The following is a 22,685-nucleotide window of genomic DNA, read 5'->3' on the forward strand; positions in this document are numbered from 1 at the left end:
TGCTTATACTCAATTTAAGAGTTGCATAGATCGATATTATGTTTTGAAGATAATGGATTGACTAAATTGTATATTTTGTGTTTTTTATAATCAATAGAAATATTAATCTATTTTATTTTTGTCTTGTTAATATGAAGTTAAAGAACATCCTCTATTTTTATTATTTTAAGAACTTTTACATTACAGTATTCAATGCAATTTCTCTTTGATATCTTAATTATAAAGTTCATCATAATATAACTACTAAGTTGAATTCAAGAATACGTGGTTTTGATTGGAAAAGCGAAAGTTCGTTGGTGGATGTATTAAACTATGATCCAAGTTTAGAACTCTTGCTTCCAAATGCACCATCAAAACAATAATAAATGGCATAAAATAATAAAAAAAATCTCATGCACAAAGTGTCATAAAGCTTTAAAATTTTAAAATTTTCCTCCACAAATACCCATAATAGAAACTCTGAATATATTGCATTCAAAAGACGCTCTAATTCAACTGGGTAATATCTCAATTTTTCACCATGCTCAAAATTTTATAAGGCATAGAAATATAAAGCATGTTAGATTAACTAAAATCCTATAAAAAAATTACTTTTTCTTTAGCATATACAAGTTAAATATCTTGCAACATAACGATAAAAGCTCAAAAATGATGATAAAATATGAAAATTATTATTGAAATAAGTATAAATTGAATATTAAGAAAATTTTATAATTTATCTTCTTTCATAAAGCAAAAATAAGTTATCATTATCATCATAATTCAATATATAAGCAACGTGGAAGGAATTTTCTCTTTCCAATCAAAACCACACATTGTTGAATCTAACTATGTGATTAGGTTGTGACAAGATTTGTAATTAAGATGTCGAAGACAAAGTGGCACTAGAGCCTTGTAATATGTAAACATTGTTGAAGTGATAAGAATAAATGACAATCTTCAATGTTCTTCAATTTCATATTAAGAAGACAAAAATAAATTAGACTAATATTTTCATTGATTATCAAAAACACAAAATATACAATTTAGTCATCTTCAAGAGATAACATTGATCTAAGAAACTCTGGAAATTGAGCATAAGCAATATTTTTCTTTTCAAATAATTGCTTGACAACTCACACAAAGTGCCACTCTCATAAAACATATTATCAACATGACACTCTCTTAGACAATTTAAAAGCTTGCGACTCTTGATTTTTTATCAAGAATAAGACCGGTGACGCTATCATGTATTATATTAGGTCTTCTTATGAATATAAGATAAATCAATCAAATATCGCATAATAAAAATATTACCACAAATTCAGCATATATATACACACACAAACCTAAATAATAATATAATAACAAATTCGAGTAGGAGTTAGACAAAAAAATACCTTAAAATTTTTAAAAATTTTGAATCTAACTCTTATTCTATTCGCGAATTCATAATTTGACCTTGATAATTTAAATATTTTGTATACTCCTTGTACATAAAGCATACAGTATCTTCATCGATAGTTTTCTTTATTATATGCACCGCGAACTTAACAGTACGAGAATATATAAAATATTCTACGTCATCTTTATATTCAGAAGATTCTTTATAAGCAAATACTTTTTGTATAACTCCTTAATTTCCAATCTTTTCAAGAATCTTTGCCCTATCATTTTCTTATATTTTTTTGAATATCAATAATAATATTTCATTTATTGATTGATATTAGGTGGTTTAAGAGATAAAATATCCCATAGGGAGGGGGAAAACTTAATCTCAAATAATACATGAAATATTGTTATTGATATTCAAAAAATATAAGAAAATAAGAGTATGCCACCACATATAATTAGTCAAAAATCATTGATGAGCTTAGAGAAAGAGTTATACTAAAAATATATGCTCGCGGTACATGAAATAATCAAGAGGCATAATACTTTATACATTCTTATATTGTAAAGTTCGCGGTACATGAAATAATCAAGAGTGCGGAAGAAGTTGTATATTTTACGTTAATGAGCAAAATTTATAGATTATGAAGGTCCAATTCAAAATCCTCAAATGGAAAGAGAGTTCGATCTAAAATTTTTAGAAATATTAAAATTTTTTTTCTAGCTTTTGCTTGAATTTATTTTTATATTTTCTTTTAGGTTTGTGTGTGTGTATATATATGTTAAATTTATCGTAATGTTTCTGTTAGAGATATTTGATTGCGTTATCCTATATTCACAAGCTGCCTAATATAATCCATGATAGAATCAACAAACATAATCTTGTTCTTGATAAAGAACTAAGAGTCTCAAGCTTTTAAATTGTTCAAGAGAATACTGTGTTGAGAATATGTTTCATGAGGATGATGAGCACTTTGTGTGAGTTGTAAAGTAATTATTTTTGAAAAAGAATGTTGCTTGTACTCCATTTTCATAGTTGCATAGATCGATGTTATGTTTTGAAGATGATGCGAAAGACTACATTGACTAAATTATATATTTTGTATTTTTTATAATTAATAGAAATATTAATCTATTTTACTTTTGTGTTGTTAGTATGAAGTAAAAGAACATTCTCTATTCTTTTCATTTCAATAACGCTTACATTACAGTTTTCAATGCAATTTCTCTTCTACATTTTAATTACAAAGTTCGTCACAATATAGTCACTAAGTTGGATTCAAGAATACGTGATTTTAATTGGAAAAGAAAAAGTTCGTTGGTGGATGTGTTGAACTATGATCCAAGATTAGAATTTTTGCCTCCACATGCACTGTTAAAACAAAATTAAAAAGCATAAAATAATAAACTCTCATGCACAAAGTTGCATAAAGCTTGAAAATTTTTAAAATTTATCTTCGCAAACACTATATGAACACGTGATAGAAACTCTAGACATAAAACATCCAAAAGATGCTCTGGTTCAACTGGGTAATATCTCAATTTTTCACCATGCTAATTATTTAAGGTATAGAAATATAAAGCATGTCAGTTAACTAAAATCTTATAAAAAATTAGGTCTCGTTTGATTCAAAATGACTGACTTTTCGAGAAATATACTTCCCAGGAAGCACACTTTCAAGGAAATTATCTCCCAGAAAGTATAATTTGTATGTGTTTGGTATGCAGATCAACTTTCTAGGAAGTGAATTGTTCTTAAACTATAAATTTTAATAATATCCATAATATAAATTTGAGTAAATTTATATTCCTAGTAAATTCATTGCACTTAATTAGGGAAGTGCAACTTCCCTACCTATACCTAAGGAACTTACTTCTCTTGTGTAAGGAAGTTGGATAATCTACTTCCCAGGAAGTAGAATTGATAATGTAAACTAAACACAAACACTTTATGCACTTCCCGAAAAGTTGCACTTCCTAGTCTACTTACCCCCAACCAAACATCACCTTAATTGAAATCTTGCAGCACAACAACAAAGCCTCAAAAATGATGATACAACATGAAATTTATTATTGAAATAAATATAAATTGAATGTTAGACATAAATATTAATTGAATGTTAAACATATTTTATAATTTATCTTCTTCCATAAAGAAAGAATAAGTCACCATTATCTTCATAATTCAATATATCCAGCAATATAGAATGAACTTTATCTTTCCAATCAAAACCATAAATTGTTGTGTACAACTTAGTGGCAAGGTTTGTAATTAAGATGTGAAATAGAAAATTGCGTTGGATCCCTATAATATTTAAATGTTGTTGAAGTGACGAGAATAAAGAATGATGTTCAATGTTATTCAATTTTGAATCCCATAAAAAATTGACAATTCATAAGAAATTGAGTTAGTTAAACAAATGAAAAAACCCCGAACAATAAATTATCAATCAAACCCTAAACCAGAAGAAGACCTTAAATTCAGAAATAATATAATTAAAGAACAAATCTTTAATTAAATCAACTGCCTAAAATCCAATAACATCAAAACCGAACCAACTATCAAGATCGCACAAAACCACAAAACAAACAACCCACAAGACCAAAATCTAAGAAAAGAAAAACTCTTCAAGAAATAAAGGAAAGATAAAACTTGATAATTTTTGTACCTAAGCATTGGCAGTTTTAGATATTAGAGGAATAGAGCTTATTTGTTTTTGGACTTGTTTTAGCTTAGCCTCCTCTTCATGGATCTTTTGCATCTGAAGTATTTTCTCCATCACAAACTTATAGCCACACTTCTCGTAAGAGTGGCATTCATTTTCACATTTTTGTGGGAGATAAAATTCAACCTGGCGACACTTGTTGAGTGGAATCAAAAGGTCAGCACATTGGTCTATATATGGTATAGAGACCTTTGCCTCCACCATCTTTGCTTGTATTGCTATCATTGGTTTTGATGATCCTTGGACTTCCATGATTGATTGTTTGCCTCCTTTTTGGTTTCAAAGACAATTTCACAGCTCCGGCCTCAATCTTTATTTTCCTTGCGCGCTAATTGATTGTGGTTTTTGGAGTTATTGGTTGATTAGGCAATATCATAAATAATTAATCTTTTTGGGTTTATGACTTTTAAGTGAGAGCATTTTTGTACTTTGACATCCATTTGACGGAAAAAGTATTGATTTTGGACGAAAGGACATATCTATTGGCGGAATTAAAATTTAGAGACCTAAATGTTGGTTTTTGGAAACTAAAGTCCTCAAGTGTTAATTAGGCCAAAATTTAAAAAACCAATTAGTATTTTATCTAAAAATTAAAGAGTTATGAACTTCTAATTTATGAGTTATGGACATCATTCAATATACAAATTCTAGAGGAAAAATGAGTATTCTTCCATTATTTTTAACCTCTTAAATACGACAATATTTTGAAATTATCCAAGTCTGAATTAAACCCGCTGGTGCTGATTGCCACCTCTTGTTGATGTGGGCATGAATGAAGGGAGAAGAGTGGTCCACTTAGAGCATTTCCAATATTAATGTAGTTGTGGCTAATGTATCATATGGAATAGAAGGTGTGAATAATAATGTGACTAAATGTCTATTTATAAATATTGAATTTTAAAAATCCCTCTCCAATACACTAGTTTTGAATCCTCTTTCATTTTTTTTTCTTTCCTTTTCAGAACCTTAATTCATTATGCAATAAATTACTATAGAGTAATAAATGTCACATTATTTAAGAGATCCTCTAGAAATGAAATGTGTAGTGGATAATGTCCATTTTTTTTTTGACATCTCTACTTGACATACCAAATAACATTAGCATAGGAAAATAATTTTTAAAAAATCTTTCTATTTTTTAATGTGATAATTAAATAAGAGCAATTCGCGTTAGCATTTCACGTGCTATTAGTACTTCATTTCTTACTAGCTAGCTCTATGTTACGCCCCGCACAGCAGGCATGCAGAATTGCGAGACAACCTTTGAAATGGCTTACTAATGTGCGAAAATTTCTAGAAGCCTCCAGAATTCATGGGAAAAGTTTAGAAGGCTACAAATTGGCTGCCACAATGACCCAAGAGATGGGAAGCTTCAAGCCCAAAGGTGGAAGCCTCAAGCCCACAAGGTGTTTGATGAAATGGCTTGGACATTCTAGAATATTTCAGCACACAAGATGTTTGATGAAATGTCTCAACCAATCTAGAATGTTCCCTTGTAATCTCCACCACACATTTTTGTAGGCAAATTGTAGCCACACATTGAGGAGGTGGAAAAGCCTATAAATACCACTCCTCCCTCATTTGTAATCATCATGTAAAAAGTGATTCAAAAGCAATACAATAAGCTCTTCCAAAGTCCTCTTGTGCTCTCTTCCATACTTAGCTTCTATTTTCGCTCCAACACACTTCAAGGCTTACTTAGCACATCCTAAACACTCAATGGTGACTAAGTGCCGCACGGATAGGCATAGCTAAATCCTATCTCCGTGACAGGTGGTATCAGAGCAACGGTTTCATCCTAGGTACTAAGCCTTTCGTCTTGATTCATGGCGAACGAGGAAGCTAACGTGGTTGTTGTTGAGGAACAACAACTTGAGCTTACTGAATCCACTCGAGGCAGTGAGCCATCGCATATTCAGCCTAAGCGGGGGAAGTCCAAAGTACGGGAGTCTCCCACCGACCCCTATAGAGCGAAGAATTAGTGCTCTTGAGCGATCCTTGTCCACTCAAGAGGCTTATGTGAGTGAACTCTCCGAGCAACTTGACAATGTTGTTCAAGAGAACGAAGAGATCATTAGGGCCGCTAAGGACATGATTACCGAGCTTGGCAGAACCCTTCGGGAAGAGCTCAAAGCCCTTGCCAACGAGGTAACTGAGGTACGTGAATGTGACATCCTACTGAATCGAGTCGTTACATAGAGTCGAGTTGAGTTGGGCTGAACCGAAATCCGGTTCGAGCCATTAGAGTCCAAAGTGGGTAGGATGGGAGTTATAATACTAATGATAAGAAGTGGATTTATTTGCATAAGACAAAAAGATCAAAGTATAAGGATTAGGACTTATTTGCACTAAAATATAAAGCTTGGGTATTAAGTTGTAACCTTTTGACAATTGAGGTACCATTTGGTAATTTTACATCCAAAATCATTGATATTTTGGAGCCTACCCGTGATTACCATTTCATTTTCCTTTCTTCATCCTTATCTTCATCTCCTTCCTTTACCTTACTTTCCCTTCCTTTCTCCATCCATTTTAATGGTAATTACGCATTAAGTCAACCTCTATTTTATCCAAGTAAGTAGAATTTCTTGAAGTTCTATGTTATTCAACCTCCAATTTAGTTATATTGTAGATGATTCATAAGAATTCTTATGTATAGGAGAAGTAAGCTCAAAGGTAGCAGAAAAAGGAAGCTAAGAAGAAGATTTCCAGCTTTTAACGTGAAGGTTTGATATCTCTTTTAATACCCCTTTTCTTGCATGAGAACTTGTGTGGTGTGTTGATAATGAGAAAATATGTTGCTTAATGTTGAGTAAGAGGACTGGAAATGGTGAGAAAGCATGGGATGAAATGAATAAATGAAGTAAATATTGAGTTTATACTGAAACAGGTTTGCTGGAAAATTTACCAGTAACTTCCCCTTGATTTTGACCCTAGTTAACAATGGAATTAGGAAGTGGTCTAGAAGCATTATTTGTTCCTCTATGTGTTAGCTTTCCATGGGTTTTTGAATCACCCAAATCGGAGTTATAAATTGAGAGATATGACCAAAATAGTACACACTGCGCAGGCTGGTAAACACGACTCGCGCTCGCGCATTGCATGGCGCGCTCGCGAATTGTGCCTGTAAACTCTCTGACTCTCATTTTGTGCTTCTCGCACTCGCGAATTTCATGGCATGCTCGCGAATCTTGCCTGTAAACACTCTGAATCTCTTGTGTGCTTCTCGCGCTCGCGACTTTTCATGGCGCGCTCGCGACTTGTGTTTTGATGCTCTTTTGGACCTCATTTTCTATGCAATTGTATTCCTTTGCTCAACTTGTATGCCTCTAATCATTTTAAAACAAAAAGACAACATGAGAACATGTATCAAAACAACATGCAAGCATGCAAATGATGTGAAACCAGGTAAACAATATGGTTTATGAAGTTATGAAGACGTTAATATGCTTTTGTTTTATACTATTGACATACCGATATTATGCTCCATTGAGGTTAGGTAGAAACCACGTAGATAAGGCTATGTCGCGACATAGGATAGCATATTTGCGCCTCATATAGTTTGGTACTCCGGCTACAGGCCGTTGAGTGAATATGATTATATAATGGCCATAGCAGCCCAGTCATACAATATTCATCCAGTTTCATACAGTTCTTCTTATCACTTTGGTTTCACTATAACCTTATGGAGCCATACAGTTATATTGACTAAAAATTGCATAACTCATCCTGCATAATGCACTGGAAGTATCATGATATGTGTGCTTACATGTTTAGTTATCCATATGTGTTTACATGTTTATTTCTACATATGTATGTGCTTACTTGTTTCTTTATAAGTTGAGATATCCACTGAGCTTTATTTGCTCAGCGAGTTACTTGTTTAACTCGTAGGTTTCGGGACTGGACCTTAGAGAGTCAGCTTACAGTTGCTGCAGTTCATCTTTGGAAGACGCAGTCTTCAGGGTAGCTATTCATTTTGATATTTTGATTCTGTCTATCCTTATCATGGCATGTATAGGGCACACAGTTGGGCCCATTTCATTTTGCAAACTAGTATAATGTCTTGTAAATATTAAGTACAGTATTAATGTAAACAGCATCAGCATGATATAATAATCAGTATACATTATGATATCAGCATGACAGAACATAGAGTCAACCAGATTGTAGCGTCTCGGCTCGGTTCATTCGAGTTAACGGGTGGACCGGGAAGGGATGTTACAGTGAAATTGCCAAATCTGAAGTTAGTGCTCTACGTAGGGAAGTAAGTGTTGTCCGTTTTAAGTGTCAAATACACCATCGTATGAGTAGTCCTGCCTCAACTAGTACTACCACCGGTCTTGTGGTACCTGGTCTGAAGGTGCCCAAGCCTGCGATATATAATGGTACACATAGTGCTTCGATGGTAGAGAACTTTCTCTTTGGTCTTGATCAATACTTTGTGGCCACCGGGGTATTGGATTATGCTGCCAAGATTGGCAATGCCCCTACATTCCTGCGAGATGCTGCTCAACTCTAGTGGCGAAGGAAACACACAGAGTGTGAGAAAGGCATATGTAATATCCATACGTAGGATCAATTTAAGGCAGAATTGTGAAAGCACTTCGTACCCCATAATGCCGAAAGCGAAGCAAGGGGAAAACTACATCATCTACAACAAAGTGGTAGGATCCTCGATTACATCAAGGAATTCACTACCCTCATGTTGGAGATTTATGATTTATCTAACTGCTCTCTTTCACTTTAAGGATGGGCTAAAGATTGGGCGAAGGTGGAGATAGAGGGGCGTGGCGTGCAAACACTTGATGATGCCATTGCCGTGGTCGAATCTCTAATCGACTACTCCACCCAAGGCAAGAACAAGAAGCTCACCTCTGGCAAGAGTGGGGGAGAGAAACAAGGTCAGAGGAAGGATCATAATCGCAAGGAGGGTGGTTCATCCAAGACTTTCAATGGAAAATATGATGAGCAATTTAAGAAGAGTGAATCCAAGTCTCGTAAACCTTGCTTCATTTGCGATGGACTAGATTGGGTATGAGACTGCCCCAACAAGAAGGCAATGAATGCCATGGTTGCCGAGTTCAACAAGGAGAAATAAGGGATGGGGGAATCCCAAGCCACTATGGGTTCCCTACAACATTTGAGCTCCATGCCCAAGACCCTTCCTCCTAGCACATCCAAGAAGGAGAAGGGACTATTATATGCGGATGTAGCCATCAACGGCAAACCGGCTAGCGCTATCCTGGACACGGGGGCTATATATAACTTTATGGATGTCGAGGAAGCCAAATGATTGGGCCTTGATATCATCGGAGGTGGAGGTACTATCAAGTCAGCAAACTCACCAGCAAAACCAATTGCGGGCGTGGCATAGGCTGTGCTTGTGCAAATTGACTCATGGTGTGGTAAGCTAGACTTCACCATTGTGCCCATGGACGATTTCAAAGTAGTATTGGGCTTAGCATTCTTCCGCCAGGTAAACACACTCCTCTTCCCTACCTCAAGTTCCTTATTACTACTTAAAGGAAGTAAGCCTTGCACGATCCCATTGAAGAGCATAGAGAAATCAACATCAATGATCTCTGCTATGCAATTCAAGAAGGGCTTCAAATCGGCTGAAAGTTATATAGCAACCATTAGGGAACTAAATGAGGGCGAGGAGGTGACGAGTCTTAAGAAGCCCTTGCCCGAATGTGTCCAAGCTGTGTTGGATGAGTATAGGGATGTCATGCCTCCATAGTTGCGAAGAAAGCTTCCTCCTAGAAGGTAGGTTGATCATCAAATTGAGCTTGAGCTTGGTGCTAAGCCACCAGCCATGTCTCTTTATCGGATGTCTCCTCCAGAGTTGGAAGAACTGAGGAAGCAACTCCAGGATCTTCTTGACTCGAAGTACATTCAACCCTCTAAGGCTCTTTATGGCACACCAGTTCTCTTCCAAAAGAAGAAGGATGGCTCTTTACGAATGTGCATAGACTATCGGGCCTTGAACAAGATCACTATCAAGAATAAATACCCAATACCTTTGATAGCTGATCTCTTTGATCAATTGGGGAATGCATGATGGTTTTCGAAGCTGGACTTACAGTCAGGTTACTATCAAGTGCTCGTTGCGGCAGGAGATGAGCTGAAGACGACTTGTGTAACTCGATATGGTGCATTTGAGTTTTTAGTGATGCCTTTTGGTCTGACTAATGCCCCGGCCACGTTCTGCACTCTCGTGAACAAGCTGTTCCACCCTTTCCTCAATAAATTCATGGTGGTTTACTTGGACGACATTGTAGTGTATAGCACTTCTCTCAAAGAGCATGTGCAGCATCTCAAGCAAGTCTTCCAAGTTCTCTGAGAAAATGAACTTTATGTAAAGGTGGAAAAGTGTTGCTTTGCTCAACAAGAAGTGGAGTTCCTTGGGCATAAGATCAAGGAAGGCAAGCTAATGATGGATCCAGCAAAAGTCAAAGCCATTCAAGAGTGACAACCTCCATCAAACATCCCCGAGATAAGATCTTTCTTGGGCCTAGTAAACTATTATCGCTGCTTTATAAAGGGGTATTCAGCCATTGCAGCACCCTTAACGAATTTGCTCAAGAAAAGTTGTTCATGGCATTGGTCTTCGTAATGCCAAGATGCCTTCAAAGAGCTAAAGCAAATGGTGTTCGAAGAGCCTGTTATGGTGCTTCCTGACTATACGAAGCCTTTTGAGGTGCATATGGATGCGTCAGACTTTGCCATTGGAGGGGTACTGATGCAAGATGGCCATCCCATTGCTTATGAAAGTCGAAAACTGAATGATACCGAACGTCGATATACCGTCCAAGAGAAGGAGATGACAGCCATCGTTTATTGCCTACGAACATGGCGCCACTACTTACTTGGTAGCAAGTTTGTAGTTAATACAGATGATTTGGGCACGAGCTACTTTCGAACGCAAAAGAAGTTGAGTCCCAAGCAAGCTCGATGGCAAGACTTCTTGGCAGAGTTTGATTACAAGCTTGAATATAAACCAGGGAAGGCCAACGTTGTAGTCGACGCACTAAGTCGCAAGGCGGAGCTAGCCAGCATTAGTGCTAGTGCCCCACAAAGCAACCTATTGGATCGCATCCGAGAAGGTATGCAACATGATACTTTTGCCGAGAACTTGGTTAAACTTGCAGAAGAGGGTAAGACATGAAGATTTTGGGAGCAAGATGGAGTACTTTACACTCATGGCAATTGAGGCTTCGTGCCAAAATGGGGGAACCTTTGAAAAGAAATCCTTAAGGAGTCCCACAATTCAAAATGGGTTGGACATCCTAGTGCAACTCATACAATGGCCTTAGTAAGAGCTCACTACTATTGGCTAAGAATGCAAGATGACGTTGAGACGTATGTCAAGACTTGCCTTATCTGTCAACAAGATAAGGTCGAACAACAACCTCTCACGGGTTTACTTGAACCTCTTCCCATTGTGGAGCGTCCTTGGGAAAGTGTCTCGATGGACTTCATTGTTGCACTACCAAAGTCTGAAGGATATGGTAGCATCATGGTCATTGTCGATAGATTTAGTAAGTATGCTACCTTTATCTCAGTCTCTACAGATTGTAAAGTTGATGAAGCAGCCCGTCTATTCTTCAAGAATGTGGTGAAGTTATGGGGACTTCCTCGGAATATTGTGAATGACCGAGACCCTCGCTTTACTGGCAAGTTCTGGCAAGAGCTATTCAAGCTGATGGGGACGGACTTGAACTTCTCAACTAGCTTTCATCCCCAAAGTGATAGGCAAACTGAGCATATCAATGCATTGCTCGAGCTGTATCTACGACACTATATCAGTGCTCATCAGCAAGATTGGGCCAAGTTACTCGACATTGTCTGATTCTCGTATAACCTCCAACGAAGCGAATCTACGAGCAAAAGTCCCTTCGAAATCATTATGGGATAACAGCCCATGACTCCTAATGCCATTGCAGCTTCTTATGTTGGGGTGAACCTTGCAGCCCACAAGTTTGCAAGGGAATGGCATGAAGAAGCTGATGAGACTCGTGCTTGTCTCGATAAGGCTACTCGATGAATGAAGAAATGGGCCGACACTAAGAGGCGATCAAAGGAGTTTGCTGAAGGAGACAAAGTACTGGTCAAACTCCTCCCTAACCAATTCAAGTCGTTGCGAAAGGTACATAAAGGGTTGGTGAGGAAGTATGAGGGACCATTTCCCATCATCAAGCGAGTGGGAAAAGCTGCTTGCTGCTTATCAAGTTGAACTGCCTCCGAAGCTAAAGATCCATAATGTCTTCCATGTTAGCATGTTAAAACCTTACCATGCCAATGAGGAGGACCCAAGCAGGAGTGAATCCAAGCGAGCTCCAACAGCTGTTGTCACCGAATTCGATAGAGAGGTGGACAACATACTTGACTCACGAGTAGTACAGGGAAGTGGAGTCCCAAACTACCGCAAGTACTTGATTAAGTGGAAGAACCTGCCGGAGTCCGAAGCTAGTTGGGAGCGTGAAGATACTCTTTGGCAGTTCGCGGAAAAGATAAAGGAATATGAGGTTCAAGGCGTGACAAGGGCGTCACGAGCTTGAGTGGGGGAGGGTGTTACGCCCCTCACAGCAGGCAGGCGGAATTGCGAGACAGCCTCTGAAATGGCTTGCTAATGTGCGAAAATTTCTAGAAGCCTCCAGAATTCATGGGAAAAGTTTAAAAGGCTACAAATGGGCTGCCACAATGACCCAAGACATGGGAAGCCTCAAGCCCAAAGGTGGAAGCCTTAAGCCCACAAGGTGTTTGATGCAATGCCTAGGACATTCTAGAATATTTCAGCACACAAGATGTTTGATGAAATGTCTCAACCAATCTAGAATGTTCCTTTGTAATCTCCACCACACATTTTTGTAGGCAAATTGTAGCCACACATTGAGGAGGTGGAAATGCCTATAAATACCACTTCTCCCTCATTTGTAATCATCATGTAAAAAGTGATTCAAAAGCAATACAACAAGCTCTTCCAAAGTCCTCTTGTGCTCTCTTTCATACTTAGCTTCTATTTTCGCTCCAACACACTTCAAGACTTACTTAGCACATCCTAAGAACTCAAGGGTGACTAAGTGCAGCACGGATAGACATAGCTAAATCCTGTCTCCGTGACATCTAGCTCTAGTTTGTTCTTTTTTGTAAGTAATAAAGGTGCGGGTCCCTTTTCAAATTTATCCAATTCTATCCAGACATGTAGACTTTTGAATCGGGGCAAAGATTTAATATACTGTGGGCCAACTTCATTAAACCCATATCCTGACGTGTCCTTATCTGTTCTATACTATTCCAAGAGAAAACCTCTCCAAAACCCCCCATTTTCTTTCATTTTATCTTTGTCCAAGCCCTCCTGATATCTGCGATCAAAATCGGTAAAAACTCTATAGACTTCTCAAATGGCGACTCTTTTAGGGTCTCTGCAAACAAGCTTCCATCATCCTTCCGTGTCATTATCATCGAAGGCAGCAGCAACTACCTCTTCTTCATCAATCTATGTCCTCAGCTCCAAAAATCTACGGTTCCCATCTTTTTCATCTCATAAAACCAGTTTCTTGAACCCATTAAGCGATGTCAAGTGTATTGAAGTTAGACGGGGACGAAGGAGCCCAACTGTTCGGATGTCATGGGACGGTCCACTCTCCTCGGTTAAATTGATAATTCAAGGCAAAAACTTGGAGGTTTTTTCCCTATCCTATCCTTTTATCAGAAGCATTTTCTTAGATATTGATGAGAGATCTGTTAGGATTCTGAATTTTTTGCTTACCTTGCTGTAATTTTCAATATGTTTTGGAAATCTGAAGGGGAAATTGAAATTGTCTGGGTACAGTTGACTGATACAGTAAAAAACCATGTGGAAGATAAGGTGGGTAAGGCAGTTCAAAAGCATAGTCATCTTGTTCGGGAAGTTGATGTTAGATTGTCTGTTAGAGGTGGAGAATTGGGAAGAGGCCCAAGGATTAGAAGATGTGAGGTAATTTTGCGTTCAATTGGAATTTAAGCCCCTTTAAGGTTTCTTTCGTTGTATTATTTTTGTGTTGATGCAGTGTCTTTGTTTTAGGTGACATTGTTTACTAAGAAACATGGAGTGATTCGAGCAGAGGAAGATGCCGAGACAATATATGCAAGTATTGACTTAGCATCATCAATCTTACAAAGAAAGTTGAGAAAGATTAAGGAGAAGGAGTCTGACCATGGTCGGCACATGAAAGGGTTCAACAGATTGAAAGTGAGGGAGCCAGTGGAAGTAGTAGTGAAGGATGATGCAGATGAAGTGCCCCAAACTGAGGAAGTGGAATACATTGATGAGGTTGTATCTTAAATATTCATGCTTTTTCAAATTATTATTGTGGTTTGGTTGTGTTTGCCATATGCATTGTCACTTTTATTTGCTTCTGCTTGGCTGCTGTTGTTTGATATATGATGCGGGATAAAAGAAGTCCTTCTTTGACTAGGTATATATAGAAGTTGTTAAGTCTATTTGGAATCTGGTTCTTTAACCTCAACAATTAGCTTTTGAGGTGTGGGTTTCCTGATACTCATATCAACTTCTCGGGTACCTATTATCAAATTTAAGTTCTAAACAGTTTTACTAGAAGAGAGAAAGAGAAAAGAGAGGGAGAGGGGGGGGGGGGGGGGTGTGAGCACATACTTCAACATTTTTGCTTGTATGTTATTCTTGATCGTGTTATTATTCTCTTGGCCAAGTATCACTAAACTATTACAACGTTAAATTGTTCTACCGAAATGCGTTTGACTTTTCAAATGCTCAATTTGGTGTTCACTCTTTACCTTGTGATAGGAAAAAGATTTAAAACTCTTATGTGGATGAAATGAACTTATAAGTGTTTGGTGAGAGTATATTAGATGGTTTTAAGCTCATGATTGAAGTGTGGAAATGTTCAATGAATCGATGCTTTTTATGGTGTACATGTTTGTATTATGTAGTTGTGGTTGGGTCTATTATCTTCTTCTCGATAGGCTCTCACTATGTGAACTGATTGTCAGGTTGTTCGCACAAAATACTTTGACATGCCACCTTTGACTGTATCTGAAGCGATTGAGCAGCTGGAAAATGTTGACCACGATTTCTATGGTTTCCGGAATGAAGAAACTGGTATGAATTTATGCAGCTCTTGTAAATTTCTTTTGCACCTAATGATCTACTCTGTTATATATCAGAGTTGAATTGTTGTGTGCTTGATTACAGGTGAGATAAATATTGTTTATAAAAGAAAAGCTGGAGGATATGGTCTCATCATACCTAAAGGAGAGGGTGGGGCTGAGAAAATGGAGACTTTGGTGGTTGAACCAGCTAGAGAGCCATCCTTGACAGAATAGGCAGACCTAGCAAAGGAAGATCATTTTGCAAATTAGATCAGACATGCTGTGTTTATGGCAATGATGTGTATAAGGCCAAGAAAGGCACTGTATAGGATTTGAGGTTAACAAATACAAACTAATGACTCCTCATTAAGCTTGTTTGTATGGGTGATCAATTTTTTGGTGGATGCACTGTGCTATCCCAACTTACAGGGACGAGGGATATGTTGATCTCCATGTTAAACATATGCAAAGCTAATTAGATTTGTTCCCTTTCACTGTCTTCTCAAGTTTTAACTGATTTCTGTTGCATGGTGTTTTTGTTTTTCGATTTTTTTGGCAAGACAGTTGACTTCTGTGTGTTTGGGTTACAAAATTGGGATTGCTCTTAAGTTGACAATGAATTTTTAGCCCGCATTAGGGTTCGAAACTAGAAATTCAAAACTATTTTTTAGCAGTTATTTAGAATAGTGTGTTTATTCAGACAAGTACAAACTTTTCTTGTCTATGTTTAATTTGAATCTCACTTTCTTCTCAAGCTATATTAGTCCTAGAAAAAGGAGAAAGTCACATGATTCACATTGAAGAAAAAGCTTATTCATAAGCAAAGATCGGTCATTTCACTCTTCAACGTTCCAAACCGGGCTGTTTATTCTCGATCTCAGATAAAACAACAATTTCTATGTCTCATAGATGGACAAGGATTAAAAAGGGAGACGAGCAATCCATTAAACGGTAAAATGGAACAATTTAGAGCCGTTACTAAACGCTTGAACTAATTCATCTAAATTTTACAATTTGTTTAGTTTATCAATCAAGAATAGGATTTTTCTTCCTCCCAGCTGAAAATCTATCAGCCGACACACTCAAAAGCTTATTGAGAGACATTCCTTTCCCTATAATTTTCTTTCTTACTTCATATCTATGCTTAATCCTGTCATCAAGCTTATAACCAAGAAATGCAGGAAAAGCCAATAGCTCTCCAACGTCTCTATCCATTTCCTCAATCAAGTACTCCATCTTCTCCTGCAGAGAACCATAACTATACTGCAGAATCTGTGGGTGCTTCTTGCTCATAGCCAAAATGTCTGCAGAAGAAAGCCCGTAGCTAAAGAATAGCCCAATCACCTTCTGCAAATTCTCACAGCTTGTTCTTGTTACAGCTCCAAGTGCGACAATCAATTCTTTGGTTTTATACCCAAATCCAATTTTCACCAAAAATACAAGTTTATGCATAAGGTTATCTTCATAGGAAAGACCGAGAAACAATGGAGCTTTAGTCAAGAACTTGAATATCTCATCCGAATTCAATCCACATTGCTTTAAAAAGTCAATTCTAGGATACAACTTCCTTTCCTTACTGGCGCTAACCACATTTGGAAACACTTGAAAAATCCTGAATATTTGTGGATCAGTTAGACCAGCAAATGACCTCAACAACTCAACATGGTCTCGTGTATGCTCCACACTGTAACTCAATATAGCAGGGAGTTTACGCAACACAGTCCCTGTGGCGTCTTCATCTCCCCCACTAAGCTCCTTGAGAAGCTCTACTCTTGGAATCAGCTGCGTGTCCAAGTCAAAATTAAGAACCATTGGACGTCTAACAATTATATCAATCCCACCAAAGCGGCTCAAGAAAGTAATGGTTCTATCGATTTCTTCAATTGGCTTAAAGCACATTGCCTTGGTTAAATTAACATTATTGAGAACATGAACAATCTTTTCTTGGGGAACTCCATGACTAACTAAGAGCTTAACCTTTTGATCAAAACCCACCAAAAATCTCGGATCAGTAGTCGTGAAAAGGCGTATGAGCTGCGCTGGCTCAATCTCCCCTTGCAAACTATCAAGTACAAAGCGCAAGAAATGATGGATTTCTTCAGCTGTTAATACATTTGGGCATTTGATAACCAAACGATACAGTTCAGTGCCGTTAATTCCAACAGACTGTAAAAGAAAAGCTCTGGCTCGTATAGATTCAAAAGTTGTCAATGTTAGAGATGGGTTCTGCTGCAAGAGGAGTTCAGTTTCTTTATCGTTTAATCCAATTTCCTTCAAGAATGAATATAGAAACCCTGAAACAATATATAAACTGCAATATGTTGCTGAAAATTTTTGAGAAATGGAATGCACAGAACGTGTTTGAGAAATTGCATCTGAGAGTGTAAGTTATTTGGGGTAAATGAATTTAAAGTTAATCAAGCATAAAATTCATTTCCATAAGTGAATTTACTTACTACTTTCGTATTGCAGATTAGGAGAGTTGAGATAACTGCAGTGGACCAGAACTTGTTCGGTAAGACGCAAACCCACTGGAGTCAAGAACGGTCTGAGGTTATATCTTGGAGTTCTAGCCAAGCCAGCAAAAGCTGAGCGTTGATGGTCATCGATAGTTGCAAGTGAAGTAACAGAAAGTTGAGGTTTTGTTGAGGTATGCGAGAGAAAGGAAGTGGAGGAATAGAAGAAACAATGCATTAGGATGTCCAATCCAGCAAATTGCAGATTTTTTGTCGAAAAGCAGCCTATAGAATGGAATGAGGTTTTACTTGGCGCACGAACTAGCGAGTGGGGTAACGGTTTTTCGCCGAGATAACAAAGACAATCGACATACAGTACTACGCCAGCCACAGCCCACAGGGCAATGGTCCTTTTTCCAACTACATACTTCACTTCTATTTATTGATTTTTAAGAATTACTTTGTCTAAAATTATTTTTAATAGATAATTGTAAGTTTTTAAAAAATTATTTAAATTAAAGTAATTAGGTAAGAAAAAAATAAGTTAATGGAATTAAATAACACTTTATTTTAACTAAGTAATATAAATGTTTCCTTAATGACCATATAAAAATTTTAAATAATAAATGAAAATGAACTGAATTTTTTTTTTTTTATATTTATATGCATAGGTTAAGTTAACTTTTTATTTTTTATTTTATTAAAAGTTTCAATTGGTTGAAATGACACGATGGACTAGACAATAGAAGTAGTGATCTCTTTAATTTACTAAATTAATAAAAATATCTTTTAACTCACTAAATTAATGAAAATTTTTATAGTCGAAAGGACTCCAACTTTACATTATAGTTGTCACCGCAGTGAAAAAGCACTTTCTTACTTGCCTCTTTGTTTTAATATGGAAAAAATGAAAAATAAAACTAAAGTACTCACTACAGAGGATATAAGACGTTGCTTTGGAAGTTTTACTGCTGTGTTTTTCCTGTCAACCGCAAATGTAATAGAACAGCTTATATGGCCATGTGGGCCACGGTTATCGACTCATAAACTGTACCAATGGAGGAAGTTCTTCCTTTCCCTTTGGTTTTTCCCATGTTCTTCCATATATTTTTTTCTTAAAAAAAAAAAAAAGAATACACACAATATAATTTGTCTTTCAATTGATAATTTTTTTTCAGTGAACTTTTCAATTGATAATTAAATGTAACATTATTTTGTATCTCAAGGATAAATATATCATAGATAAAAGAAATAAAAGCCGATATGACTCCTGAACTTTTTTAGCATAATCAAAAAGATTAAATTTGACCTTTCAAGCCAATTTAGCCGCTAAACTTATTTAAAATGATTAAAAGTATTATATTTGACAGTTTAAATAAATTTAACTCCTAAATTTATTTTGATGTTTACAAATTAATGAATTGATTCAATATAAAATGGACACCCAGCTAAAACTTTTTCTACTCTTCTAAATTGAAGTTTAAATTTCATAAAGTATCATTTCTTCTAACACAGTAAATTTACAAACATGTAGTATAATTTTAATATGTTCAACATAAAAATTACATGGATTTCATATGTAATAATCTAGTAATAAATGTTTGTTTTAAAATATTTAAATTAATACATAAAACTCAAAATCATCAGAGGTAAAAAGGGACATAATATACTTCATGTATTATCTTCCTCCATTCCATATCTATTTTTAATTTTTAAATTAGTTATACATCCTGACTCCAACTATAATTTTAATAAATATCTATAATTAGAAACTAAATTGGTCTAAAAAGTCAAATCTGATATTTTTTTAATCATTTTAAACAAATTTAGGTATTAAGTTGGCCGCTAAACAAGTTCAGACATCAAAAAAACCAAATAGCCTTTATTCATAGTTAAAGTAGCAAAATATGTGCAACCTAAACTATTAAAATACAACAAAAAAATAAATGTTACCAAATGTAGATCTTTTTGTTCAATGTTTATTGAGAATTAAAGATAAATAATATAATAATATAATAAATTGAAAACAAAAAGTGAAAAATCAACATGAAATATAGTAGGAAATAATGTGTAAAATTACCATTTATCAAGTGAAGTTTAACTAAGAGTGTAATATGATAAGGATAAGTAACAGATATGAGTTCTTTGTATTGCTTGTAGTTATCTTTCCCATATACTTCGGGATTGGATTTGTTTAGTTTAAATTCCAAATCCCATTAGAATAGAGATTATCTAGTTCTGTAAACTATTATTTAAAGCTAACTAATATAGCACAAAGAATATTGAAAAACCCAAACACAATTGGTTCCCAGTTTCTTTATGGTATCGAGCCAAACTATTTTTAAAACACCCTTTTTTTTTTCCTCCGCCACAAAATACTTCTTTTATTCGTCTGTCTTTTTATGTTACCATGGATTCTCAGTTAGCTAATATCTCATCTGTTCCTGTTCCATCTCTCTCTGCCCATCATCAAATCACAATCAAGCTCACCTCTACAAACTATCTACTTTGGAAAACACAAGTTATTCCCCTTTTAGTTGGTCATCGTTTGCTTCATCATGTTGATGGTAGCAATACTGCTCCACCTGCAAAACTCAATGGTGCTCCGAATCCTGCTTACAATGATTGGTTTGTCAAAGATCAGATTGTGTTAGGATGGATTCTTAGCTCCTTGACTGAATCCGTTCTGTCGCAAATTGTTGGAGCTATAATAGCTCATTCTGCTTGGACTCGTCTACAGTCCACTTATGTTTCTGGGTCGTGTACACAGATTAGAACCCTAAAAAATTCTCTGCACTCGTTATCACGAGATAATGACTCCATTGTAACTTATATGGACCGAGCTAAATGATTGTACGATCAGCTTGCTGCTCTCGGTTCCCCAATTTCTAAAGATGATCTTGTTGATCATATTTTGCGTGGCCTTGGTTCTGATTATAGGCCTTTTACACGCAATATTGAAGCGAAATTGGCTCCAACTTCTTATGATGATCTGTTTGGATTATTATTATTTGAGGAATTGCAGCTTAAAACTTCGTTTAAGGTTGTCCAGCCGCCTGCTGTAGCCCATTACTCCTCTCGGCAAAATTATTCAGGAGTTAACAGACGAAGAGGACGAGGCAGGGGCCATAGCAATTATTCTTCCAGTTCTGGCTGTGGTCGCTGTTCCTCGAATCGAAGTGATCCTCTCTCTGTCACTTGTTATAACTGTGGTGGTCAAGCTCATACGTCTCGACAATGTCACAGTCCTAAGCTTTATGATAATAATGTCAAACCTGCAGCCAATTTTTCCTCATCACCTTCTACCTCTTCCAAACCATGGATTATGGATAGTGGATCTACTCATTATCTGACTTTTGAATTGGAGAACTTGGAAATCCATTCTGAGTACACTAGCACCAACGAAGTCACTCTTACAAATGGCAAAACTCTTCCTAATACTCATGTTGGAACAAATATTATCTCTGTTGATTCTTGTAAATTTTCCTTGAATAATATTCTGCATGTCCCTTCGTCGAATACAAATTTGCTATCCGTGTTACAATTCACCAACTCTAATGATGTTTCTATTGAATTTTTTCCCACCTATTTTGTTATCAAGGACCTTCGCATGAAGCAAATACTTCACAAGGGACTCACTAGAGATGGCCCCTATCAATTAGCCTCATCTTCAGTTGCTCCAGCTTGCAATTTTGTGTCTCTATCAACTTGGCATGCCAAATTAGGGCACGCTTCTTTTCCAACAGTGAATAAAGTCTTGTCATTAAATAATTTGTCTGCTACATGCAAGTCTTCGTTTTCTTTGTGTGAAACATGTTGTGTGACCAAAACTCATAAATTGCCTAATTTTTCTCTTTCTGCACCTTTAGAGTTAATCTGTTCGGATTTATGGGGTCCTGAACCCGTCTGTTGATGGTTATTTATATTATATTATTTTCTTTGATCATTTTTCCAAATATATGTGGATTTATTTTCTACGCAATAAATCTGATGTCTTTAGTACTTTTGTTACATTTCAGGCTATGGTTGAAAAATTTTTTGATAAACCTATTAAGCAATTTCAAAGTGACTGGGGGAGGGGGGATATCAAGCTTTAAAATCTTACTTAGCTAAAAATGGTATAATTCAACGAAGCTCATGTCCTCACACGCCCAAACAAAACAGATGTGTTGAATGGAAACACCGCCATATAACTGAAACAGGTCGTGCTTATTTATTTCATTCTTCTGTTCCACCAAAATATTGGGATCATGCTTTTGCCATAGTAGTTTATAACATTAACAGGTGCCTACTCCCAAGTTACAAAATAAGTCTCTGTATCAAATCATTTTTTACCGTAACCTGGAATATAATTTCTTGCGTATATTTGGTTGTTGTTGCTATCCCTGGCTTCGTTCCTATGCTAGGAATAGACTTGAACCTTGTTCTAGTAAGTGTGCATTCTTGGGATACAGTATTCTTCATAAAGGGTATAAGTGCTTGTCTCTTTCTAGCAACAAAATTTTCTACTCATGTCATGTGTTGTTTGATGAACAGGTTTTCCCGTTCAAAGTCAATGATGGGTAGTCCTCTATTCTTGGGTCCCCACCTCTGCCTCCTATTTTCTCACTAGGTAACCCTATTACTCCAAATTCACCTACTGCAACTGAAACACTATTGCCCACAAATATCCCCGAATCTGCTGTTCCAACTCTAGAATCACTATCCTCACCAACTCGCTCTTAGGACAATGTCACAATGGTAATAGACTCTTCGTCACCACTCTTGTGTTTGCCTCCCCTACATATAAATCAATCTTCTACGGCTTCCAACACACATTCCATGCTCTCTAGATCCAAAAAAAGGAATCTAAAATCGAGGAATTTTCTCACTTACTCTAATTTACCCATTGTTCCAACATCTTATACAGTGGTAGCAAAGCATTCTGTTTGGCGAACAGCCATGTCTGAAGAAATTGGTGCTCTATTATCTAATGGAACTTAGGATTTGGTTCCACTATCACAGGCTTCAAATGTTA

The 22,685-nt window shown here is 36.4% G+C and overlaps 2 protein-coding genes and 1 pseudogene across 2 annotated transcripts; 1 reads left to right on the forward strand and 2 right to left on the reverse strand.

Moving 5' to 3' along the window:
* Window positions 1–3,995: 3,995 nt before the first annotated feature.
* LOC105641059 (NADH dehydrogenase [ubiquinone] 1 beta subcomplex subunit 7 pseudogene) lies at window positions 3,996–4,349 on the reverse strand (annotated as a pseudogene).
* Window positions 4,350–13,405: 9,056 nt separating this feature from the next.
* On the forward strand, window positions 13,406–15,706 carry LOC105641050 (30S ribosomal protein). Its single transcript, XM_012225502.4, has 5 exons — window positions 13,406–13,786; window positions 13,936–14,079; window positions 14,167–14,415; window positions 15,114–15,222; window positions 15,316–15,706. Exons 1-5 carry the CDS (start codon window positions 13,505–13,507, stop codon window positions 15,444–15,446), a joined length of 915 nt encoding a protein of 304 aa, XP_012080892.1. The 5' UTR covers window positions 13,406–13,504; the 3' UTR covers window positions 15,447–15,706.
* Window positions 15,707–16,132: 426 nt separating this feature from the next.
* Window positions 16,133–17,906, reverse strand: PTAC15 (plastid transcriptionally active 15). Its single transcript, XM_012225495.4, has 2 exons — window positions 17,669–17,906; window positions 16,133–17,506 (listed from the first exon to the last, which is right to left on the reverse strand). The coding sequence occupies exons 1-2, from the start codon at window positions 17,904–17,906 to the stop codon at window positions 16,239–16,241; spliced, it is 1,506 nt and encodes a 501-aa protein (XP_012080885.1). The 3' UTR covers window positions 16,133–16,238.
* Window positions 17,907–22,685: the final 4,779 nt, after the last annotated feature.

This window comes from Jatropha curcas, chromosome 5 (genome assembly GCF_041381405.1).
Source record: "Jatropha curcas cultivar XTBG-Jc1 chromosome 5, XTBG_Jcur_1.0, whole genome shotgun sequence".
Taxonomy (NCBI): Eukaryota; Viridiplantae; Streptophyta; class Magnoliopsida; order Malpighiales; family Euphorbiaceae; genus Jatropha; species Jatropha curcas.

Bases quoted from the DNA above. Each gene is read 5' to 3' on its own strand.
- LOC105641050 (XM_012225502.4), top strand. From the start codon at position 13,505: ATGGCGACTCTTTTAGGGTCTCTGCAAACAAGCTTCCATCATCCTTCC. The intron at 13,787-13,935 runs GTTTTTTCCCTA...GTCTGGGTACAG, and splicing joins TTCAAGGCAAAAACTTGGAG to TTGACTGATACAGTAAAAAA. The intron at 15,223-15,315 runs GTATGAATTTAT...GCTTGATTACAG, and splicing joins TTTCCGGAATGAAGAAACTG to GTGAGATAAATATTGTTTAT.
- PTAC15 (XM_012225495.4), bottom strand. From the start codon at position 17,906: ATGCATTGTTTCTTCTATTCCTCCACTTCCTTTCTCTCGCATACCTCA. The intron at 17,507-17,668 runs GTAAGTAAATTC...ATATTGTTTCAG, and splicing joins TAATCTGCAATACGAAAGTA to GGTTTCTATATTCATTCTTG.